Genomic DNA, 20,905 nt, shown 5'->3' on the forward strand with positions numbered 1-20,905 from the left:
CAGAGACGGAGAGTGGAACCTCTGAGAGCAGGGCTGCGTGCTCAGAAGGTGTAGATGACTGTGAGGCTATTATCGAGTAAACACCTGTTAAATAACACCAGTGGAGAGCTCAAGGAGGGTTGAATGGACAATCTATTGATGCGTCTTCTGAACCCTTCAGAGGGTAACTTTGTTCTGAAACCTTATAGCAAAATGACGTGATTATTCAGTATTTCTCGATAGGTATTGGTAAAAATCAGAAGCTGAAATATTTTGACAACAAAATTGTTCTACCCACTAAAAACAAACAACCAAAACATGCTCCTTGTGCTTGTCACCTGCGGAAAACATTTAACATGGAACATGGACTTATACCAAGTACCAGGCTATGTTCGATTTCATTACTGAGTCGTTCGTTCAATAAATGTTGTCTTTTTTAACATCATCGGTAGTTTGTGGAACGGCTCTATATGTCATCACTTGCCGATGATTTCTAGCGAGTTAACGACCGAATTTCTCACTTCTCAATTCCTGCTAATGGCCTCCGCGCGAGTGCCGCGCGGGGCCGACGGAGTCTCATTGACGCTCTGTCCCCATCCCGTCTCGACCCTCGTGCCAAACAACACGTGGTCATGAGAACCGGGACGGGGCCACATGTCACTGCATCGGGTAGGGCCTTGACTGGACCACGTGCGCCGACACGGAGGGCCGCCATGCGTCTGACATCGTTAGGCATCCTACTTGCCTATCATAGGCAATTGGGTGGTCATTTTGGATTTGTCGTTTCAAAAACACGAGAGCCGGGAGTTTTATTTATTTAATGGTAAATTGGTAAATTACGTCATCCACTCTCGCTGCTTTGGTCACTTTGTAGTAATGCAAAAAGTCCAGTACACTCAGATGCCTCTATTCACACCCGTACCCGCTCGTGTCCCGGAGCGCACTGCCCGGCTTCACCACATTAGCCTAGATCATACCTCTGTACACGTCATATCACGTCATATCACGTCATTCTGAACCCTAGACAAAGGCTGATCAATTTCTCCCTCCGCCGACTCACCGTCGCCATAAGACCCTGGCTCGCAATACGACGCGCACCATCATCGCTCGAACCACGCAATGACTAAGACACAGACTACACCTCACCCTGATCCTCAAGATCATCACTTCCGCTGCTGCTGTTTAACGCATCAATCGGCACCACGTGGCCGAAGAAGTCAGGCGGCCGCCGATTACGCTGACCTCGGCGCACCACCCTTTCGCCGCTGTCGCTCTCAGACCGGCCGCATTCACCACCCGCATCATCAGCCTCCTCCACCGGGCGCCCCGGCGCGCCATCGCCCTCATAACCGAATGTCATGACGATCGGGGACCCGGCACGGTCCTCCTCCGCTTCCTGTGGGCCCCCGCTGCCCCGGTCGGGGGTCCGAGGGCCTGCTGCTGGTCCCCCGGTGTCACCGCAGTGGCGGAGGTCTCTGATGTGCCAAGGCACGCCGCCCACTTCAACCACCTGCGGCGACACCACGCCAGACACCGTTCCTCGAACCGACCGCTCGGTGCAGCGGGTGCCCGGCCGCCTCACCCACACGGCGTCCCCCACCTGGAAGTCGCCCTCCCGCCGGGCTGGCGGCCGTCCTATCACGGCCTCCTCGGACGCTCCGGCGGTAGCTCTTTGTCTCACGGCGTCCCTCACAGGGTAGCGGTAGATGCCGTTGGCGGGCGCCTCAGCCGCCGTCCCGCCGTCACGGGGCGTGATATTGTACAGGTGCACGGCCTCTCCGATGCCACACTTCTTCCGCGCCGCGATCACTTTGACACTGCGGTGGTTCCGCTCCACGATGGAGTTCCCGCTGGGGCGATGCACTGCGCGGAAACGCAGCAGCACTCCCCAGCGGGCAGCGAAAGCGGCGAACTGACGACTGCGGAAAGCGGTGTCGTTGTCCGCCAGAAGCTCAGCCGGTGCGCCTCGCTCCGCGAACACTTGTTCGAGTTCACTCGTGACTGTCGCCGCGTCCGACCGCCGCAGCAGCCTCCACACACAAAACCGTGACGGGCCACAGTCTATCACCGACAAGTAGGACTGACCACCGTAGTGCGTGACATCGATGGCCAGCCGGTCCCACGTCCCCTCCACAGCCAGCGACCCGTGCCTCCAGGTCACCGGCGCCGGGTCAACCGCGCGGCAGACGTCACAGGCCGTCACCACTTCCCTGACCACTTTCCGGGAAATCGACGATGACACATCCCGACGCGCGAAATACAGCGTTCGTCGGACACCCGGGTGACCCGCCCTGACATGTACGTCAGTGACGGCCTGTCGGAAGTCCACGGTAACGGCGCCGCCGCCGTCTCCCACTTCCGATCCAACCACTGCCGCTGCTGCCACTGGCTGTCCATCGCTCGGCCGCTGGTCCGCTGGCTGCGAGTCCTGACGCAACCACAGGGACGGCACTCGGGTCAGCGTGTCCGAACGGTTCTGAGACGAGCGGACTAGAGACACGGTGAGAGAAATGCCCAGCTCTGCGACCAGCTGCCTGATGACGTCGACCCGCCGGCGGATAAGCATCTCTCCATGTGCCTTGGTTCGCAGTCTCGCGCGCCCGCTCAGAGCGTCGCTGACCCACCGGTGAACAGTGGCGGAGTCCGTCTTCAGCTCGATGGTCTTCATGTCCCACGCCAGGGCCAGGTTGATGCCCCGCACGGCGGCGTCGAGCTCCGCCATGTTGATGTGGGTGGCCTCGTCCCGGCGGAGCCAGCACGCGTCCTCGATGACGTCACCTCCCTCGCTCTCCAGCACGACGCCGGCGGCTATCGAGCTGGCGTCCGTCCACAGTACGGCGCGGTGCCCAGTCACGCACCACTGCCCACGGGCCGGGTCCTCGCTCGCCAGTCGCTCAGCCACGTGCTTCAGCTGTTCCCGCAGGGCCGCGTCGTGTGTGACGTCATCCCACCCGCGTGTGAGAGAGTTGACACGACGCTTCAGCCACGCTGTCGCTGGTCTCAGCCAACCGCAGACCGGCAGGTGCGCCACGATACGACCACACCATGAAAACACGGAGCGCCGCGTCATTGCCGCGGGCGGTGAGCCGACTGGGTTGTCACGCCTCCAGGCCAGCCCACCCCCGACTGGCTCCACACGCAGTCCCAGCAGCCGCGCTCCGTCCGCAGCCCGCTCCGGCGGCTTACACTGGAGCCCATAGCTCGCGAAGTGGGCGATCACGCGCTCCGCGCTCACCACGTCCTCATTGACGCACAGATCGTCGACGTACGGTATGACGGCGCCCTGCATCACTGGGTCCTGTTGCAGCACCGTCCGCACCACCGCCTTCATGATGAGAGGCGCGACGTTGAGCCCGAATCCGACACGGGTAAGAGCGTACCTTTGGCCATCAATCACGACTGTCTGAAACGGCCACAGCCGACGATCGGTCCTGAGCTGCAAGTACGCCCTCTTCAGGTCGACGACGGCGACGTTGGCCCCGTGCCGCCGCCATTTCCTCAGCGTGTCGGCACATACGTCAGCGTCGGCCGTGTGTGCCTCCACATGGCTGTTGAGCTCGCGGCAGTCTAAGACTGGTCGTACTTTAGTCTTGTTCTGCTGTTCAACAGCCATGAGAGGGATCAGCCCGCGCGGCGGCCCGTCCACCGTCTCGTCGTACGGCTCCAGCCAGCCGTTGTCGATCCATGTACGGAGTTCAGCATCAAACTCCTGCCGTGCCTCGGCCGGCACGCCGTACTGGGGGACACCGTTCCTCAGGCACCCTGGCTCCGCCCCGTTCCGCCACTTCCACGCCACCGTCCAGTGTTGACTTTTCGCGTCATAAGTGACCGTGAAGTCTCGCTCTTCCACGGTCAACGCCGGGGGCGTCACGGCGCTGCATCGCGGCGGCACCCCTCCCGGGCCCGGCACGGCCACGTCGGGCCTCTCGCTGGCACCGAACACCACATCGTCCGCCGCCCGCACTGTCACCCCGCCCAGCGCCGCGATGCCGGTCATCCCCACCAGCATATCCACGCCCAGTGGTTTGTCCGGCACTACCACGGCGCTGAGCGTCACCGCGGGCCCGCCGCTCTTCAGCTGAACCGCCACCTCCGTTACTCCGCTGCTTGGCAGCCGGGACCCGTTGACGGCCATTACAGTCACGCCGCACCGTCTCCAGCTCGCGCAGCACGACTCGTGGATGATGGTGCAGCTGCAGCCCGAGTCGATAACAGCCACTCTGCGCTGCCCATTCACCAGCAGCTGCACCGTCGGTAGCGCGCCTCTTACTCTTGGGCTGCCCGAGAGGAGGTTGGCGCAGACACCGCCTCTCCTGACGCGTTTCCCGGCATCCGTTCCGGGCAGCGTGCCGCGGCGTGTCCTGGCTGCTCGCACCGGAAACAGATGATGTCCGCTCTCCTCTCCGCCCGGCAGTCACGAGCGAAGTGACCGGCTCGACCGCAGCGGTAACACCGTGATGACGCCGGCGTGTGGCGGGAACGGGCCGGCGCAGCGGCGGCAGCGGCTGCAGCGACGGCATTCTCTGCCATCAGCGCCCGAGCCCGCTCCACCAGCTCGGCCAGCGTCAGGCTCTCCATGCGGCAGCCGGCCCTCAAGGTATGCCTCGCCGCATCCGGGAGACCGGCCACGAAGCCGCACATCAGCGCCGTGTCGCCGAGCCCGCCGAACAGGGAGGCCAGCCGCCGCAGGTCTGCCAGGTAGACGTCGACGCTCTCGCCGACACGAAGTCTTCTCGCCGTGAACTCCTCGTACGCCTGGAACTTATCCACAGCGAACGCCCGCAGCAGGGCAGCTTTGACGGCAGAGTACTGCAGCTTCTCCTCGGGCTTCAGCTGCTGGTAGACGCTGAAGGCTCCGCCGGTCAACCGCAGGGGGACGACGGTTTGAATGTCGGACACTCCGCGCAGCTGACAGACGAGCTCCGTCTTATCCAGCCACTCTTCCACAGAGGCGTTACCGCCATCGAACTCGGGGATTAGCCGCATGTCCAGCGCCGAACTTGCCACAGCGCTTTCCTGTGACATGGTTGCCGAAATAGCTTGTAGTAATGCAAAAAGTCCAGTACACTCAGATGCCTCTATTCACACCCGTACCCGCTCGTGTCCCGGAGCGCACTGCCCGGCTTCACCACATTAGCCTAGATCATACCTCTGTACACGTCATATCACGTCATATCACGTCATTCTGAACCCTAGACAAAGGCTGATCAATTTCTCCCTCCGCCGACTCACCGTCGCCATAAGACCCTGGCTCGCAATACGACGCGCACCATCATCGCTCGAACCACGCAATGACTAAGACACAGACTACACACTTCGCAGCTGATATTTTCTGCGAAAAAAACTGTAGCAATAAATGGACAGAAAAGTCATTCACTGCCTTCTTAGGAGTCAGTTCAGTGCCCTAATATTTTTTTTGCCATTTTTTATAATTTGTTGCAAACAATTATTATTCACAGACAATTACATCACAAGACTTGACCCAAAACATCCCATGCTTTCCACAGCTCACAGCGTCTACAGCCATCCACGGTCCACTCGCAGTCCACACTCCACAGTCCACATCCACTCCACAGCTAGAAGCCCCTCCCGTTCCATGCTGATGCGGTGGCTCCAGCAGTAGCAGGTGACCCTTGGTTCTGACAGGGGCCAGTGTTTATCACCACCACTGTCCTCCCCTCCTCCCCTTGGTCCGCTCACATCTGGACACCAAACCCTGCCGGCCTGCCCGTCCGTCCAGGGCCTGGGACCCGCGCCGCCGCCGCCGCCGCCCGCCGCCCGCGCCGCGGCGGCGCGGCAAATCAGTTGCCTCACAGACGTCGAGCGGGAAGGTCGCGCGCGGGCGCTCCGTAGACCGGCGTCCGCTCTGAGACGATCTGAGCTGGTGGCGTAATGCCAGTCGCAGAGATGCGTGAGACGCGCCGGCGTATCCTGCAGGGAGTGTGTTCCTTGTGCGTGTGTGTTTATCTCGGTGCAGTGATTGGTCGAAGCGCTGCCCGAGTGGCTGAGACTGAGGTTGAGAGGGAGCCATCATGGCAGGATCGTGCTCCGATGTCGGTGGACTATGGTGAAGAGACTGAACAGAGTCTGGAAACAGAGACTAGACCCAGTCCTCGGTTTGCGTATCTCGTGGAGGCAGGTGCGACCACCACTCCGCCGCCGGAGCTTGTCGAGAAAACGGGACTCGAGGATGTTTTCATCAGTGTGAAGACGTCGGGCCAGTTCCATGAGAGCAGGCTGAAGCCACTGCTGGACACCTGGGTTCCGCATGTTCAGCAACAGGTAAGCACGCACGTGGCGCAGCTGCACGTGGCACGTGGCGGCACGTAGAGCGTTTTCCGGGGTGCTCTTGACATGCGATCGGAGGATTATGGTAGCCCGATCCGCCGATGGAATGTATTCGGCTCGAGGCTGCCATCACAACATGAACATGCGTCGGTTATCGAAGGTCTGCAATTTATCACTTCGGTAATCCATGAAATATAGAGCCAAATTTACGTGGAAACAACGTGGTTTTGGATATTAGCACGTCTGTAGAGCTCCGATATTGATGCGTAATGTTAGAGCATTAGCTGATTTTTACTTCATTGTTGCAACGGTAACGGTCTGTGCTGTTTTACTGGGTGACGGGACATGCATCGTTTTCCATCAAACACCATGCAGTTGACCGTATCATCCTGTTTTTCAGTAGTTATTGTCTTATTTTAGCGCGTTGGTCGATCATCCTTCATCATGACAAACAGATATGCCGTGATCTCTTCCTCTTGTCTCCTCTGCTCCATCCTCTACCGGCCCACACCAAGCTGCTCTCGCACTCTGTCGTTCTACCGGGCTGTTTCAATCCCCTCCCCGGGGGCCTCAGTCCTCAGCTGCCCGGCTTAGGACCCCGTCTACCGCGTCCTTCATCTCCCACATTTCCCACCGACCGTCCCTCCATCCCTACCGGGTGGTCAGCGTATCGCATCTCAAACAGCCCGGAAACTGAATGACATGATCCTGAATACGCACCGCATTGTGATTTTCTACAGACAGAGGCCGACGATGTGACGGGGATCGTTGTTCTGAGACGGGTGATTTGGTCGCTAATCCGTACATCCTAGTTTTATGTCCCTCGGAACAAACAATGCGGGGCGGAGCTGATCGGGAGCGGTATTTGGGACAGCCCGTCCCGGCTTTGAGTCGCGCTGTGGGACGTTGGGGGACGTGAGAGGACATTGAAGGGTGGCGCTTGTCTTCCTCTTCCTGGTCGCACTGCTAACTCGGCCTTAGTCTGGCCGTTATTATGATTTTTTGTTTCTAGTCATGTTTCATAACGTACCTACTCGGATGCTTCTTAGTTCTCACTGTTAACCTTACCGATCTTTTATCTTTTTTTGCGAGTATTACAACTTTTCGTCTCCTCTCCGTCCTTCTCATGTAAATAATTCATCTCGTTTCCTATGTGGAGTCCCTCGTCTTGCCTCGCTCTCCCTCCCTTCCTGTCTCCGTCTTCCGTCTCTCGTCTCTCACTCTCTCGTCTCCGTCTCCCGTCTCTACCCGTGCACGACACGTCCTCTCCTACTCTCCGCAGCCCACTTCGCGGCTCTCTCCCACCATTTTCCCACGCTCGCTGTTCGCTGCCTCTCCAACAGTCACAGCCTCATATCGCGTATCGCAGTGTAAATATTGGCCCAGTGACGGCACGTCATGTGCCTGTGAGCGCGCTGTGAGGCCCTGGACAGACCCAGAGGCGGCCTTGCAGGGGGCGCGGCGGCGGCGGCGGCGGCGGTGGGATGACAGAAGCGGCGGCGGTGGGATGACAGCGGCTCCGGCGGTGGCGGCTGGGTCGCGCTGGGAGGAGTTTCGTTGACAACCTGTGACGGATCACCCGCCATCGGCCCGTTGACGGCCGACGCGACATCGCGACACCCCGCTGCCGGACGGGACTAGCTGTCCGATCAATCACAAGCGTAGACACCGCCGCCGACGCTGTTCAGACCCTGTCTGACTCTTCTCGGATTGTTTTGTGTCGCCCGTGTCCGTCCCGGTCCCGGTTCGTGCGGACACGGCTAGTTTTCGTCCCGTCCCGTCCCGTCCCATCCCTTGTCTGTGCGAACCTTCCCGGCACAGCCTGTCCCGTCCCAACCCATCTGTCCTATCCGTCCTATTGCGTCCCACTCCATTCCATCAAATCGCATCCTGTCCTCTATCCCATTCCGGTCCTCTCCCTATCCCATCCCTTCCCTACGCAATTGAGACGTGTCCCTAGCGACGCCGTCAGCCGGACGCTACCTCCAACACTGACAATGACTGTGAACAACACACCGGCGCCTTCGTGGCCGCCAATTACTCCGGCTATAATACGGGCGTCAGTTACTGGCGTTGGCCGGTCGGCGTGCGTCGGGTACACTCGCTGTCTCACGAGGGTCGTGAGAACCGGCGCTAGCAAGCTCATCTGGCTCTGAGAGCTCGCAGTTGATCATCTGCCACCTCCAGCTGCGCGCGGTGCGACGCAACTGCGGCCGCACCTGTGTCCTCAAGAGCGACCGAGCGGCGACCGGGCGTCGTTTACGACCTAGGCTGAGATTGTTACCGAATTGTCTTTACGAGCAGTGAGATTAGTTGGTCCTCCAATGCGGCTACGTCGCCGCCAACATCTGAGGGCGCCGGGCACCGGCGAGCGCTGATGGGCGCCGGCGCCCCTCTGTGCCGTTGTGCGTTCCTTCCCACGAGCGCTGATTGCAGCGTGCTTTATTGCAGAGGCTGCAGGAGGTTGCAGGTGAGCGTGGCGAGCCCCCGCTGCGTCCGCGGGACATTGTGTGACCTTTGACATCACAGCGGGACACCACGGGACACGGTGACATGGCAAGGATTGGGAAGAGGATACCGACGCCCTTAGGAGTCCTTTCTGACGCCCGGGGCGCGGTCCCTGACGCCCCGACGGCCCCAGACGACCCTGGGAACACGGCCCGCCGTGTGAACACGGCCCGTGGCCGGCGGCGCCGCGTGCGTTTTTGCTGCAGCGGTCGTGCGATTCCCAGAGCGGGGCGTGACCTCTGACCTGGCGCCCTGGCCCCTGACCCGCGGCCGGGCCGTGTCGCGCCGCTGCGCCCCGACGTGCTGAGGCGGGAGACCCCGCGACACGCCTGCGCCGGTGTCGGTGAGAAGATCGTGTCGCTGCCGTGACACGGGGCGGGCCGGGATGTCGTGACAATTTGTCGGGCGTGATCCTGTGCAGAGGCTATAAATCACGACCCCTCCCCTAGCTGTCGCGTTCATAACACGTTTGAGCGGCGCCGTAACACGAAGTTACACCGCGCTCGTTTCTTCTCACGGGCAAGCTTACGGCGCTTACGGAAGCATCCAGCTCCGACGCCGTTCTAGTAATTCCGTCTAAGCCACCAGCTTGTCAGGTAATCTGGGGCTTGACGCGCCCCGTGGCGACTGGCTAGGTAATCTGGCGGTCTGACAGCCGTTTGTTGGCCCCATGCTGACCCGTGTGACCCTACGACGGAAGCTAGCGGCACCGTCAGCTCTCAGCCCTTGGCTTCGTCGGTTCCCAGGCCTCGGCCGGTGGCATGGCTGTGATTGGTTGAGCCAGCTGTCAGCCACAGGGTGACAACCAATCACAGCCCGCGCTGACGCCGCCGGCACTTCCAATCCGCGCGACTATGGGAACGTACAGATCCATGATACAACAAACGGTGTGAATGAATTAAATCGGAGACCACACCGGCGTGCTACCGTGCAACGTACGAATGGAATTCCATCACAGGTGTTTGGATAAGCGAACCACCCAACTGTGATTGGTTTCGTGCCGTGAGAAGAGTTCCTCATCCCGCATCCTCTACGAACCGAACGAACTGTTTGGCATCAACAGCGCTGCGAGATTGGATTGCTGATTTGCCCCTGACCAGGTGCCGATGGGCTGATTAGTTTCTCGCTACTGGCTTGCGATGGAGTGAGTCGGGAGCAGTGGGCGCGGCCCAGGCACACCACTAATCACGGGTGAATTTAACCAGCAAAAACAGGCGCGCTCGCCCGCAGCCGGTAATCAGCGAATCGTGTCAGCTGACCGGCGCTGCTGAGCTGACCGGCGCTGCTGAGCTGATCAGTGCTGCTGAGATGACCTGACCAAGTGACCAGTGCTGTTGAGCTGCAGATCAGCGCTGCTGGGCGTAAGATCAGCACTGTTGAGTTTGCAGCGCTGGTAAGCTGCTGGTCGAACTACTGAGCTTCTGTTCGATGCTTCTAAGCTGTTGATAGATGCCAGTGGGCATCGCCTCCAATCCTCTACTGATCTGTTGTAGACATCGGCCCGCTAAATGTCAGCGCTGTTACGGCCATATACTGGTCGATAACCGGGAAGGGTAGCTTATGTATGTGGAATTCTAAACGATAGATTCGTTCAGTGGTACAAGCCTGACGACGAGCAGGCAGGTGGTAGACCGGGCAGAAGCTGTGCAGAGCACTTATTCACGCTGAGGCTACTGATCGATTACGCTCAGAAAACGAAACAAACGCTGTATATCGCGTACATCGATTATATCAAGGCATATGATAAGTTGAATCGTAGCATTCTATTGCAGAAACTGGCTGATCAGGGGTGCGGCATGAAATATCTAACAGCAGTGGCTAACAGTCTGCAGCAGGGGCGCCGCCACGGATTTTTGACTGGGGGGGACGGACTGACCGACTGAAAACCCAAAAGTAGGCATTCTTACCGTGGCTTTTTCGGTCCGATGCATTCAAAGTTTAAAGCAAATGTACCACTTTTAACATTGGGTTTTGAACTGAAGTAACAGTTTTGTAGCCTGAGCTGAGACGAGAACAAAGCAGGAGCTTTTATGGCTCAACGATCACCCTAGCCAAAGATATCGGTATCGATTTTAGGTTTGAATACTGAAGTCATTCCCATAATTACACTTTTTCATTTCCTTACCGAGGAATCCATTAGTAGTTTAGGCATTTGAGGAAAGTAGGTAGTTTAGGCATTTCCTTTAAGTAATGGCTGTAGACCGAATTCCCGCCGAGTACCTACCTATATACACATCTGATGTCCGATTCAATTTTGACATGGCAAAGCCTCTAGTGCCTCATCATCAGGATATAATTGCTGATGTATGCCACTAATCTGATCGGTAATGCATATTGCATAGGTAATGCATATTGCATACCCGCGTGGGGGAGGAGGCGTTGTATAGTTACAATCTCTCTGTCTGGGTTGCGCACGAATCGGCGCGAAGCGCCGCGAAAATTGGCAAAAAACATCAGGCAAAACTGCTCTAAAATACGAATTTTGTAGCCCGTTTAATAAGCTTGATACCAGAAAACCTTAGGTCAGGTCACCAAGTCAAGAAGTCAAGTCGCCTCAAAGTTTTGTGGTCCTGTCAACGGTATAGCTTATTTCTTAGAAGCTGAAAATTTAGTGTAGTTAGTGTGACTGCAGAACTGTGGGGTCGGAGCTGGAATCAGTCGGAGTTGACAGTTTTGGCCAGAGTCGGAGTTGAAGTCTTCGAAATTGTTCAGATTTTGACTCCGAGGTCGGATTGGTTTAAAGTCATGCTCTTGGCTGGTTAGACGAAATATATTATGCCCGTTTTCGGCCAGTCGTGTTATACGACACGCGTTGATCACGATATCAAAAATCGGCAGCTCCGCGATGACAGGTCGGATACTGAGCTGGAGATTTTGTTGGCCGAGGTGGCAAGGGGTCAGACCATTGCATGTAGGCCCATACCCCACATACTGAGTATCTAAACCTCCTGGACCCTCTCAGATTCGGCACCATTCCATCTCTTCCATCCCCAGGACAGTCAAATCCTTCTCCTCCACGCTGCGATCCCCTGCTCCGGGCTGGACGGGCAACTCTATCCCATGCGGGAATGACTCCACTGGAGCTGAGTCCGTTGCCGGGTACAGTGAGTGCCAGTGGGCTGGGCTGCCTGTTCAATTGGTCGAGTTCAGCCCAAGTGGCTCACTGGGGTGGCCGCCCAGACAAATTTCTCCCACTAATTCTTTCATCCTTCCGGCTCTGAAATGGTCTCATTGGACCGAAGGGCCTCATCAAATTTCGAGTAGGAAAACAACCAGTAAAACGCCTTTTGGGGCGACCAACGGAGCGAGCGAGGGGGTGGGTCTTGCACGTACGAAATTGCAAGGGGGTACCTCCAACCAACTTGTGCACTGCACCCTACTAACCGGTTTCTAACGATGTGCCAAATTTGAGCGCAATCGGCCTAGCCGTTCTCGAGATATGTAAGCGGCACCCTGCACGTGCGCACGTGCAAAATGGGTCCCAACTGACTTTTGCACGACACCCTAGTAACCGGTCCCTAACCATGTGTCAACTTTCAGCGCAATCGGTTCAGCCGTTCTCGAGATCTGGAATCGACCCCTGCACGTGCGCACGTGCAGCAGTACCCCAACTGTGGCACATGGTCATGGATATGCATTGCCTGGTGGGTGCCTACCTACCTACATGCCAACTTTCAGCGCAATCGGCCCAGTATGTTACCGAGATACCTATTGCAATTGTTACATAACTGACACCTCTTCGTTTTTCACGTGGCGGGTGCATAATGGGTCACCCACATGCATCGATAATAGTTCAATACTTGTTAGAAGGAATGAAGCTACGCTACAAAAATTACCGCATGTAAATCAGTCAAGTGGTTCCTGAGACACAAGTCTCGCAAAAGCGTGACCACGGCCCGTTCATACTCAGAAATTTCCCGAAAGACTACGCTCGCTTCGCTCGCTCCGTAATGAGTTTGGGGGGGACGTCCCCCTTCCATTCTGATAGTGGGGGGGACGCGTCCCCCCCGTCCCCCCCGGTGGCGGCGCCCATGGTCTGCAGGCTAGCAAAAATGCCTTAGGGCAAGGTTTATTTACGTCTTCGGTTGGGGTAAAACAAGGCGCAGCAAACAGCTGTTCCCTTTTCACTTTCTATATCAACAGTACGGTCAGAGCCATAAAGACGTTTGGACCTGACGGTTTTCTCAGTAACACCCATTCGCTGCTATTCATGGACGATACAGTTGTCTTAGCCACATCCAGAGATGCCATGAAACAAAAGCTAGCACTATTGCACCGCGAAGTTGGCACCATTAGAATGGAAATACACCCGCAGAAGTCAAAGTTTATGGCGATTAACGCAGGGGACACTGTTCCTTTTGTTTTCGATATCGTATCCATCAGTCACACAGATGAGTACATTTATCTTGGAACACCAATCAGCAATGCAACTTTGCGTAATCAAGTCAAAGCCCACATAGATTTTAAGCGCAGTCATTTAGTGAAATTTTCCGCGTTTTTAAAGAAAAACAAAGACGCGCCATTTCCTGTCAAGGAGATGGTATTCAAAAGTGCTCTCTGTAGTGCAATACTGTATGGCTGTGAAAGCTGGCTTTGCAACGATTTTAAGCATGCCTCGACGGCGGTATTGTCCGCGGAAAAACAGCTATTGTCAGTCAGGAATCAGACAAGCAGTGACCTTGTTCACGCAGAGTTGGGATACCCAGACAGTGATTAAAGAGAACCAAATTAAATTTCTAGGAAAGCTGACATCACGAGATGATTTCGAGGGCAGTCCCGCCCAGTTAGCCATGCATTTATCAGTGCAGTCGGGCTCACAAGCTGGCCGCTATGTCAACTCCCTACAAACGGAAGAAATCGGGTCACTTAGAGAAAGAAACATGGAAACCTTACGCTGTAAAATTTTAGAATCAACATCGACGCGAATGACAACATACCGTGAGTTTAATCAGAATGTCGCGCGACACCGTATGTATGAGGCAAATGTACCTGAAAACGAGCGCATCGCTTTTACAAGAATCCGTTTAGGTTCACACAGGTTAAAAATAGAAACGGGGAGGTGGTCGCGCATACCAGAGACAGAAAGGCTGTGCACGTGCGGGTCAGTGCAAACAGAGAAACATGTACTTTTAGACTGCCCAGAATCAAATTCACTTCGAGAACATTTCCCCAGATTAAATTTTTCCGGTCTAACTGTCCTTATGGATGCACACCCTTTAGATCTCGCAAGGCTATGTAAGAACATTCTTGAAAAGTATGATTCATAATATGTATTTAGATTGTGCTTCGCCATGTCCGCGGTGCTCATATTGTATTTTGTTATTTTAATGGACACGTTTTCACTCGAGTTTTATCCTTTTTATGTATATTTTTAGTGATTTGCATTATGTATAGAATTTTGTATTTTATGTATTGTGTGTATTTTATCAAGAGTGCAGTGTCAATAAACTATCTATCTATCTATCTATGCTGTTGGTCTGACTGACTGGTCTTTCCAAAACATTTCTGTACCCTCCCGAACACAGGACTTGTCACCCCGAAAAAAAACGACAGCTAATCTCCCCAAAACATCACTGGCTGGGTCTCCCCGACCTAAAGCATGTGTTCGCTGGTCCCCGGAGCATACGCCGGCCAGCCCAGCGAGCCTCTCGAGTTTCGACCCCGGCAGCCCAGAGTCCCTGCCGGCCCTGTCGCGTCTAACGTTACCACGAGACGATGGGGGCGAGCGGGACGGAGGGAGGGGGGTCGAAAGGGGTGCGACGCGCGCCTCTGTGCCCGGTTTCGGTGTCACCCCATAATTGGCCTGCACGGCGCGGGGGAAATGTGAGCTGATGGTAGAGGGGAGGCGAGAGCTAGGCACAAGTGTTTGGCTGGGGAAGTGTGGCGTGGACCAGCGCACTGCGCAGGACCGATGGAGGGTCCGCAAGGGTGGTTGTTGGTGGTTCAAGGTCTGGGGGAGCGCCAATGGAACAGCAGCGGGACCGTTGGTGCTAATGGGGGCGGTTGGCCGTACCAAATTGCTGTAGCAGGTGGCTGGCGGTAGAGGACGGGCGACGCCAGCCCTCCGTAGTTGCGTCCTGAATAGTCCTTTGTAGTCTAAGTGAAGGAATGCCACAAATTTATGAACATTCCCCACCATTTCCAGCTACGAATTTCCATTAACTTTGAATCCAGGAAGCACGGAGGCTTCGTTAGATTTTAGTGTTATTGATAACACAAGGTTAATGCCTTCCAGAAGTGACATTTTCAGTACTCAAACTCCAGCGCAAGGCTAAATCACTAATGATCCACGCTGGAGAGCTTTTCGACGCACTCTTGTAATGCCGCTATCTGGAAAATAATGGCCGTTAATCTCTGTTCGGTCTGACTGGGAGGACAATTATCAGCTCAGTAATGAGCTGCTGAGGATGACGACTGATGGCGGACTCTCTGGTTGAGATAACGATGGGAAACTGTCCTCTCGCACAGATAACGACTGGAGCTGTCCTCGGGAGAAAATCTTCTGACGGATCGCCGCTCAAGCTATGTCGAGGATAGGTCATCCGTCAGGCTTCCAATGAGTGGATTTCCACCAGCTTTCCACCACAGTTGTCCACGACTTATCCACACATGTGGACCACATAGGTCACACGGCTCGACATAAATCTTGTCTTGAAAGTTTGGTATACTCGTAGTCATACCCGATCCACACGATGTGATTAGGGGTAGGACGGCGGATAGCTTCCGCCGTCTGCCGTCTGTCATTCCCGCAGGGACAGACAGCTCCAGGGTGTTTCCCGGAGTCATTACATCCAGACCACCAGCGGACGGTACACCCCTGTCTCAGAGGCACTCATTACAACCCCCGACTCACCGCGACCCCACTAATTTGCGGCAGCCAAACGGTGGCGTCGCGACGGTGGCGCCGCCCTGGTGGCCACTGCCTCAGGCTGACCTTTCACCCGAGCGGGATCTGATTGAAAGCGGGGCCGACAATGGACGGCCGCCCCCCGCCGTCCCTCCCGGTCCCTGACGTACCCCTACCGACCCACCGTCCCGGAACAAATGTATTGGGAAGAGGAAATTAGCTGAGCTCTCGGTCGCTCCCCAGCTGCCGGCGAGGCGGCCAGGGACGGGGGACGTTTAGGTCAGAGGTGCTGATTTGTGGCCGAGAGAAATGAACGCTTGTGACCAGGAACGGTTTGGATTGGGCAGGCACTGGCCCATGAACAGATTATTGTTTTTAATGGGATTTTATCGGCTTCAAGCGGCTCTAGGTATCTCATGGTTGCGTGGCACATTTACGTTACCGTTTTAAACGATGAATGCAATTCAGCTCGACTTCATTTGAACAATTTTGTATTTCAGGGCTGCTTCCCGTCCCCACCTCACGAAATTCTTACCGAATGGGATTTATCTGATGCCACGCGCTTCACGTGATATTTTATGGCTTTATATCCCCACACACGGCGTTCTCTTTCGATGTGATTCCTTACATGGTTCTCTGTTCCCGCACATATGGTTCCTCACATGGTTCTCTCTTTCCACAGACATGGTTCTTTACCGACGTGGATGACGCAGAGCTTCACCAGAAAACCGACGGTCACGTCATCAACACCAACTGTTCATCGTCTCACCGAAGAGATGCACTCTGCTGCAAAATGGCTGTTGAGTATGATACCTTCATGGATAGCGGCAAAAAGTGAGTTCCCTGCCACCACAGAGGGGAGGTTTGTCCTCCCCTACTCTGTCCTTCGTCTCCCTGGACGCAGTGATATCGGATTTCTACCAATTAGTCGGTGCCAAAAAGGGTTGGTGGTGGAATGAGTTGTTTGTGTGCTGCAGTGAAGAGGGGTCTTTTTATCTTGTGGTTATGACAGGTGCTTGTTTGCTTTTGCTTGGATGCGGTGTTTTGCAGAAAGTTAAGCTATTAAGTTGCATTTAAAAGAACGGTTTCATCATTGTTTAGTCGTGAGTTGAAGTTACAGATATAAAACAGTGCTGTCACTGAGCGATTTGCGAATATTGACACCATTGCTCTTGATAAAACTGGTCCTTTTTTGCGGGAAGTTGAACTGAAGCTCGGAGCTGGTTTGCTTTTGCGCGAGCTGCAGTATAAAGCTCGGAGCCGGTCCCCTTTCGCAGCCCACTCTCCCACAGCCTCTGAGCTGTGTGTGGTCTCCGGACCAACCCATCACGTCGCAGCCTTGGTTCACCACAGGGCGTACGAGGCTCTCCCTACCCCCCTCGTCCCCCCTCCTCTGCCCCCCTCTGCGTCTTGCGATGGCTGTCACAGTTGGATCCGGGATTAGGGCACGACTTGTCTGACTAGAGTGATTTTTCTGCGCGCTGAGCTGGGATGACCAGCTATCTGATGAGGGACTAACGTGGTTCGGCATATGAGTCACGCCAAACTGGGATCGGAAACCGCGATAATGTGTGATTTTCTCACACCGATGAACGATCTGCCGGGGATTTTCTGAACCTGATGGGAAATCTCATAACTCATATCTAAACGTGGCCATTTAAAATTATTTGCATTTTCATAAAGTGTTTGATGGACTTCGCGTTTGTTGCTTCTCGGCCTGGATTAGGTATCATTGGGTTTCGCACTGGGGTGCATTGTCCTTTTACATATACGAGTAGGGGTATGTGATGTTTTGCCGGACCTTTAAATACCTCCCATAACAGAGCGTATTTCCGAACATAATGCCCTCCGGGCAGGTACCAATCACGTGACCCAAGCGGCTTTGTCCGGGTGGGACTAAATGCTTACTTCGAAATCTAAGCTACGTTGCGGCATTGGCGGTTATGTGCGGCGTGTATGCCGCATGATTAGTAAGCGGCGACCACTAAATTAAAGACTCAAACGCTCCGACCGGTTCTCAATGAATAACACTGCATACCAAAAATGCCAACCGCTCTCGTCATAAGATATTCAGCTTTAAATAACTAGGTTATCTACATCATCATTTTGAACCAAATTAATACTTTCAACTTAACTCACTCATTCCTTCCTTTGTTGTCTCCAAACAGTCGTTCGATTGTCTGGAAATCGTATGCTAAATCCCGTACCTGTATGCGACTGGTGCATATAAAGGCCGATAAAAGAATTTGAATAGGCTCTGGCATGCGATTTCCTGGCTACCCAAAAAAGTCTGTTTCAGTCTTGCTATCAAAACATGACCTCGCCCGCACAGGGGGGGTTGATGCAACCCCCCTAAGGTTTTTCGCGAATAACTCGCTTAAAAAGCGGCTGATCGCGACGAAACTTTCAGTACCCTCGCATTGATCAATTTAACACCCATCCTGAAAATTTCATGACCCTGACCCAAATGACCTTTGACCTGTGACCTACTTTTCGAGACCATGTTTGGCCGGAACCGCGATTCAGCGTATGTCGGCTCGCATTAGCAGCGCGTTTGCAGTCTTTTCGTGGTTTCAAGCGTTCAAACATGTGATATGATGTTGCCCCCATGCATTAGGGTGGGTGTCAAGGTCACCTGAAGGTCAGGTCAGGTCATTGACCTTTGGTGACCTCGGTTCACTTTTTCGAGTTTGACATGTTTCTAGGTCAGTTTTTTCGAGCTGAATTCGAATTAAGCAACCACATGAACGTTTACAAAGTAGTTTTGGTGCCTTCGTAACATGTTACGAGGCTGTCAGAGGCGGTTGACACCTACTACAAATACCTGGCAGGACCTCTACTGGTTGACCTGACCTGACCTAACCCGACCTGGCCTAAATGAATGAAGACATCATCTGTGATCAAAACTAGCATGATATTCGTGATCAGCACCCCGAAAAACCCCATAGCAGCCACACTACGACGTTCTAACAGGTCCCAATTTTCCCGCCTTTTGGGTCATTGACCTGACCTGGAAGGTCAACCGATAACCTAGGACCTTAAAATTGGGTATCATCGGCTTTCTCTCGTCACGGGCAACACGCTCGTTTTTTCCGCGAAGCTCTAGCTTGATCAGGAGCGAAACGGCAAGGGGTTATACCTTATACGTTCGCGGCTGAGTATTAATTTGGTTCAAAACAATGATGTAGATAAGTTAGTTCTTTAAATCTAAATATCCTATGACGAGAGCGATGGACATTTTTGGTATGCAGTGTTATCCATTGAAAACAGGTCGAAGCTATTGAATTTTTAATTTAGTGGTCGCCGCTTACTAATCATGCGGCATACACGCCGCACATAACCGCCAATGCCGCAACGCAGCTTAGATTTCGAAGTAAGCATTTAGTCTCACCCGCTTTGTCCCCGGGCACCTGCCGTCCGGTGACGTCACATCACGTGCACGGCACCCTCTCCGGCAGCGGAAGTCACGTGACCTCAGACTGACCAATGGTGAATCAGAGCGCGGGCGGTCACCTGTCGGGGAGAGCGCCGGATGTAGCACCACTTCTGGGAAAGGGATTAGCGCAGACCGCAGCGCCAGCCCCGAATGGCCGGCTGACTCGTCCCACCATCCAGCGACAGATATTGCAGGCACAGAGCGTCGGTGAAGCTTATGACCGTATTTGATTATTAAAGCGTTAGTCCATGTGGGTTAGAGATGAAACTCTCGTAGCTCATCATTTGTTCGATCGTCAGGCGGTGGCGAAATGAGAGAGTTCGCCTGACTTTATCCTTTCTTCCCTTCACGGTTTTACCGGTGCCCAAGCGCTAGGTCTTGTTTACAGGTTCGCTAGAAAGGGCCTGTTTAGAAACTGCAATCCCGCACACGTTTGTCTGATTTGCCTTTAGTCGCGGTCAGATTTCCGTGCGGTTATTGCTTTCGATCTCTTTGGTTTTGTACGTGGGCGTTCAAGGTTCAAACTTTCAAGTAGCTTGCATGCATTACTAGGCACTAGCTAATTCACCCGGAAAACCCTCATTTAGCGTGTCTGAGTCCCTTGTAAACTCGCTAATACCCAGTAGTTGCTCCGTCACCCCTGAGGCCTCCTGTATGCGCCAGCTCTCTCAAATTACCTGTGCTTGTCCGACCATCTTTCAGGCTTCCCGTCTGTTCTGATTCCTTAATTAGCTTCTCCAGTGGCATCTTAACCACAGACTGAACGACAGTCCAAGACTTTCACCGCAGCATTAGGCACAACTTCCTCACCGCGAGTCAGGACATCTAATGACGTCATAGGATCAGTGGTCGTTCATTATTTGACGTCACTAGACCAGAGACGCCGTGACGTATGTCCCAGGTCGGGTCCTTAGGTCCCCTACCAACCCGCCACCGCGAACGCTTTGAAGTGGGCATATTTTCTGGGAACAGCGGGGAGCTGGGTAATTATGGGTACGAACAGAGCGCGCCTTCCACCTGTTGACCGTCCCAACAGACCTGCGAACGAAGCTGATGATTTGGCGATAATTCACCGTGGAGTGTCGCGGTGTCTTCAAACGCGCCGATGGTTCCTTATAGCTCTTGCTGCTTTGGAGGGTTGGTGCTTGAGGGCCACTCATGTGCCGTTGAAAATCGCGCGGCTGGATGAGTTCCTAATGGCCTTGCTTGGTTGTGACGGGGCCAACTGCAAGCACATGGGATCTCCCGTGATGACTTTGCAGCGATTCTGTTTTAATTAATTATAATCTATTGGTTTTACGGCGAAGTGTTTGTATCAGCGGTGATATGCTAGCCATGCCGCTTGAGGCTTTGATCTTAGAAAATCTCACCCATCTTATAGAGCGTACTGACGGCTAGCGCCAGCCTTAGAAGAATAAAACACCTTTACACACACCACCACCTCTGTGTATTGAAGCAGAATAACATATCATCCAGACCATACAGAGGGAGGGTCTGCGTCCCAGTAGCGGAGCTCGAACTGCAAATCATTCTCACTAATTGTCACGTTTGATTGGAAGCCGCTGTTGTTGGCGGTCTGGGGGCGGGAGGAGGCGGGAGAGACGTGAGCCACTGAATAGAGCCAGGTATAACGAGGGTAGGACTACCGAGAAACACCCGGCTTTTTCCCGTGTAGATAGACTGCGTGCGGCACAATTTGAGCTTCACGGCTTCGCCGCGACGTCGCAGCCACCACCACCGCCGTCAGTTCCTAACGCTGCCTGTCGCTGGCCGTCCACCGCCGACCCATTCCAGACGGCTATTATTTTATTTGATCACTTCCACTCTGTCACACCTCGGCGCTCTCT

At 54.6% G+C, this 20,905-nt stretch overlaps 3 protein-coding genes across 3 annotated transcripts in view; 1 reads left to right on the forward strand and 2 right to left on the reverse strand.

Moving 5' to 3' along the window:
• Positions 1-1,221: 1,221 nt before the first annotated feature.
• LOC122371731 lies at positions 1,222-4,114 on the reverse strand (the record flags this gene model as incomplete). Its single annotated transcript, XM_043348334.1, has 1 exon — positions 1,222-4,114. A coding segment is annotated over exon 1 (2,893 nt), but the record flags the coding sequence as incomplete, so codon positions are not given.
• Positions 4,115-4,232: 118 nt separating this feature from the next.
• Positions 4,233-5,004, reverse strand: LOC122371732. The gene is made up of 2 exons (XM_043348335.1): positions 4,333-5,004; positions 4,233-4,260 (listed from the first exon to the last, which is right to left on the reverse strand). The coding sequence occupies exons 1-2, from the start codon at positions 5,002-5,004 to the stop codon at positions 4,246-4,248; spliced, it is 687 nt and encodes a 228-aa protein (XP_043204270.1). The 3' UTR covers positions 4,233-4,245.
• Positions 5,005-5,782: 778 nt separating this feature from the next.
• Positions 5,783-20,905, forward strand: part of LOC122371733 (fringe glycosyltransferase-like) — a 29,341-nt gene continuing 14,218 nt past the window's right edge. Inside the window, exons 1-2 of the mRNA XM_043348336.1 lie at positions 5,783-6,261; positions 16,305-16,456. Of these exons, the coding sequence (XP_043204271.1) occupies positions 5,872-6,261; positions 16,305-16,456 (542 nt within the window). The 5' untranslated portion in view covers positions 5,783-5,871. The remainder of the gene's footprint in view (positions 6,262-16,304; positions 16,457-20,905) is intronic.

This window comes from Amphibalanus amphitrite, unplaced genomic scaffold, assembly GCF_019059575.1.
Source record: "Amphibalanus amphitrite isolate SeventyFive unplaced genomic scaffold, NRLGWU_Aamphi_draft 001274F_arrow, whole genome shotgun sequence".
NCBI classification, from domain to species: Eukaryota; Metazoa; Arthropoda; class Thecostraca; order Balanomorpha; family Balanidae; genus Amphibalanus; species Amphibalanus amphitrite.

Coding starts and splice junctions, on each gene's coding strand:
- LOC122371732 (XM_043348335.1), bottom strand. CDS start 5,004: ATGTCACAGGAAAGCGCTGTGGCAAGTTCGGCGCTGGACATGCGGCTA.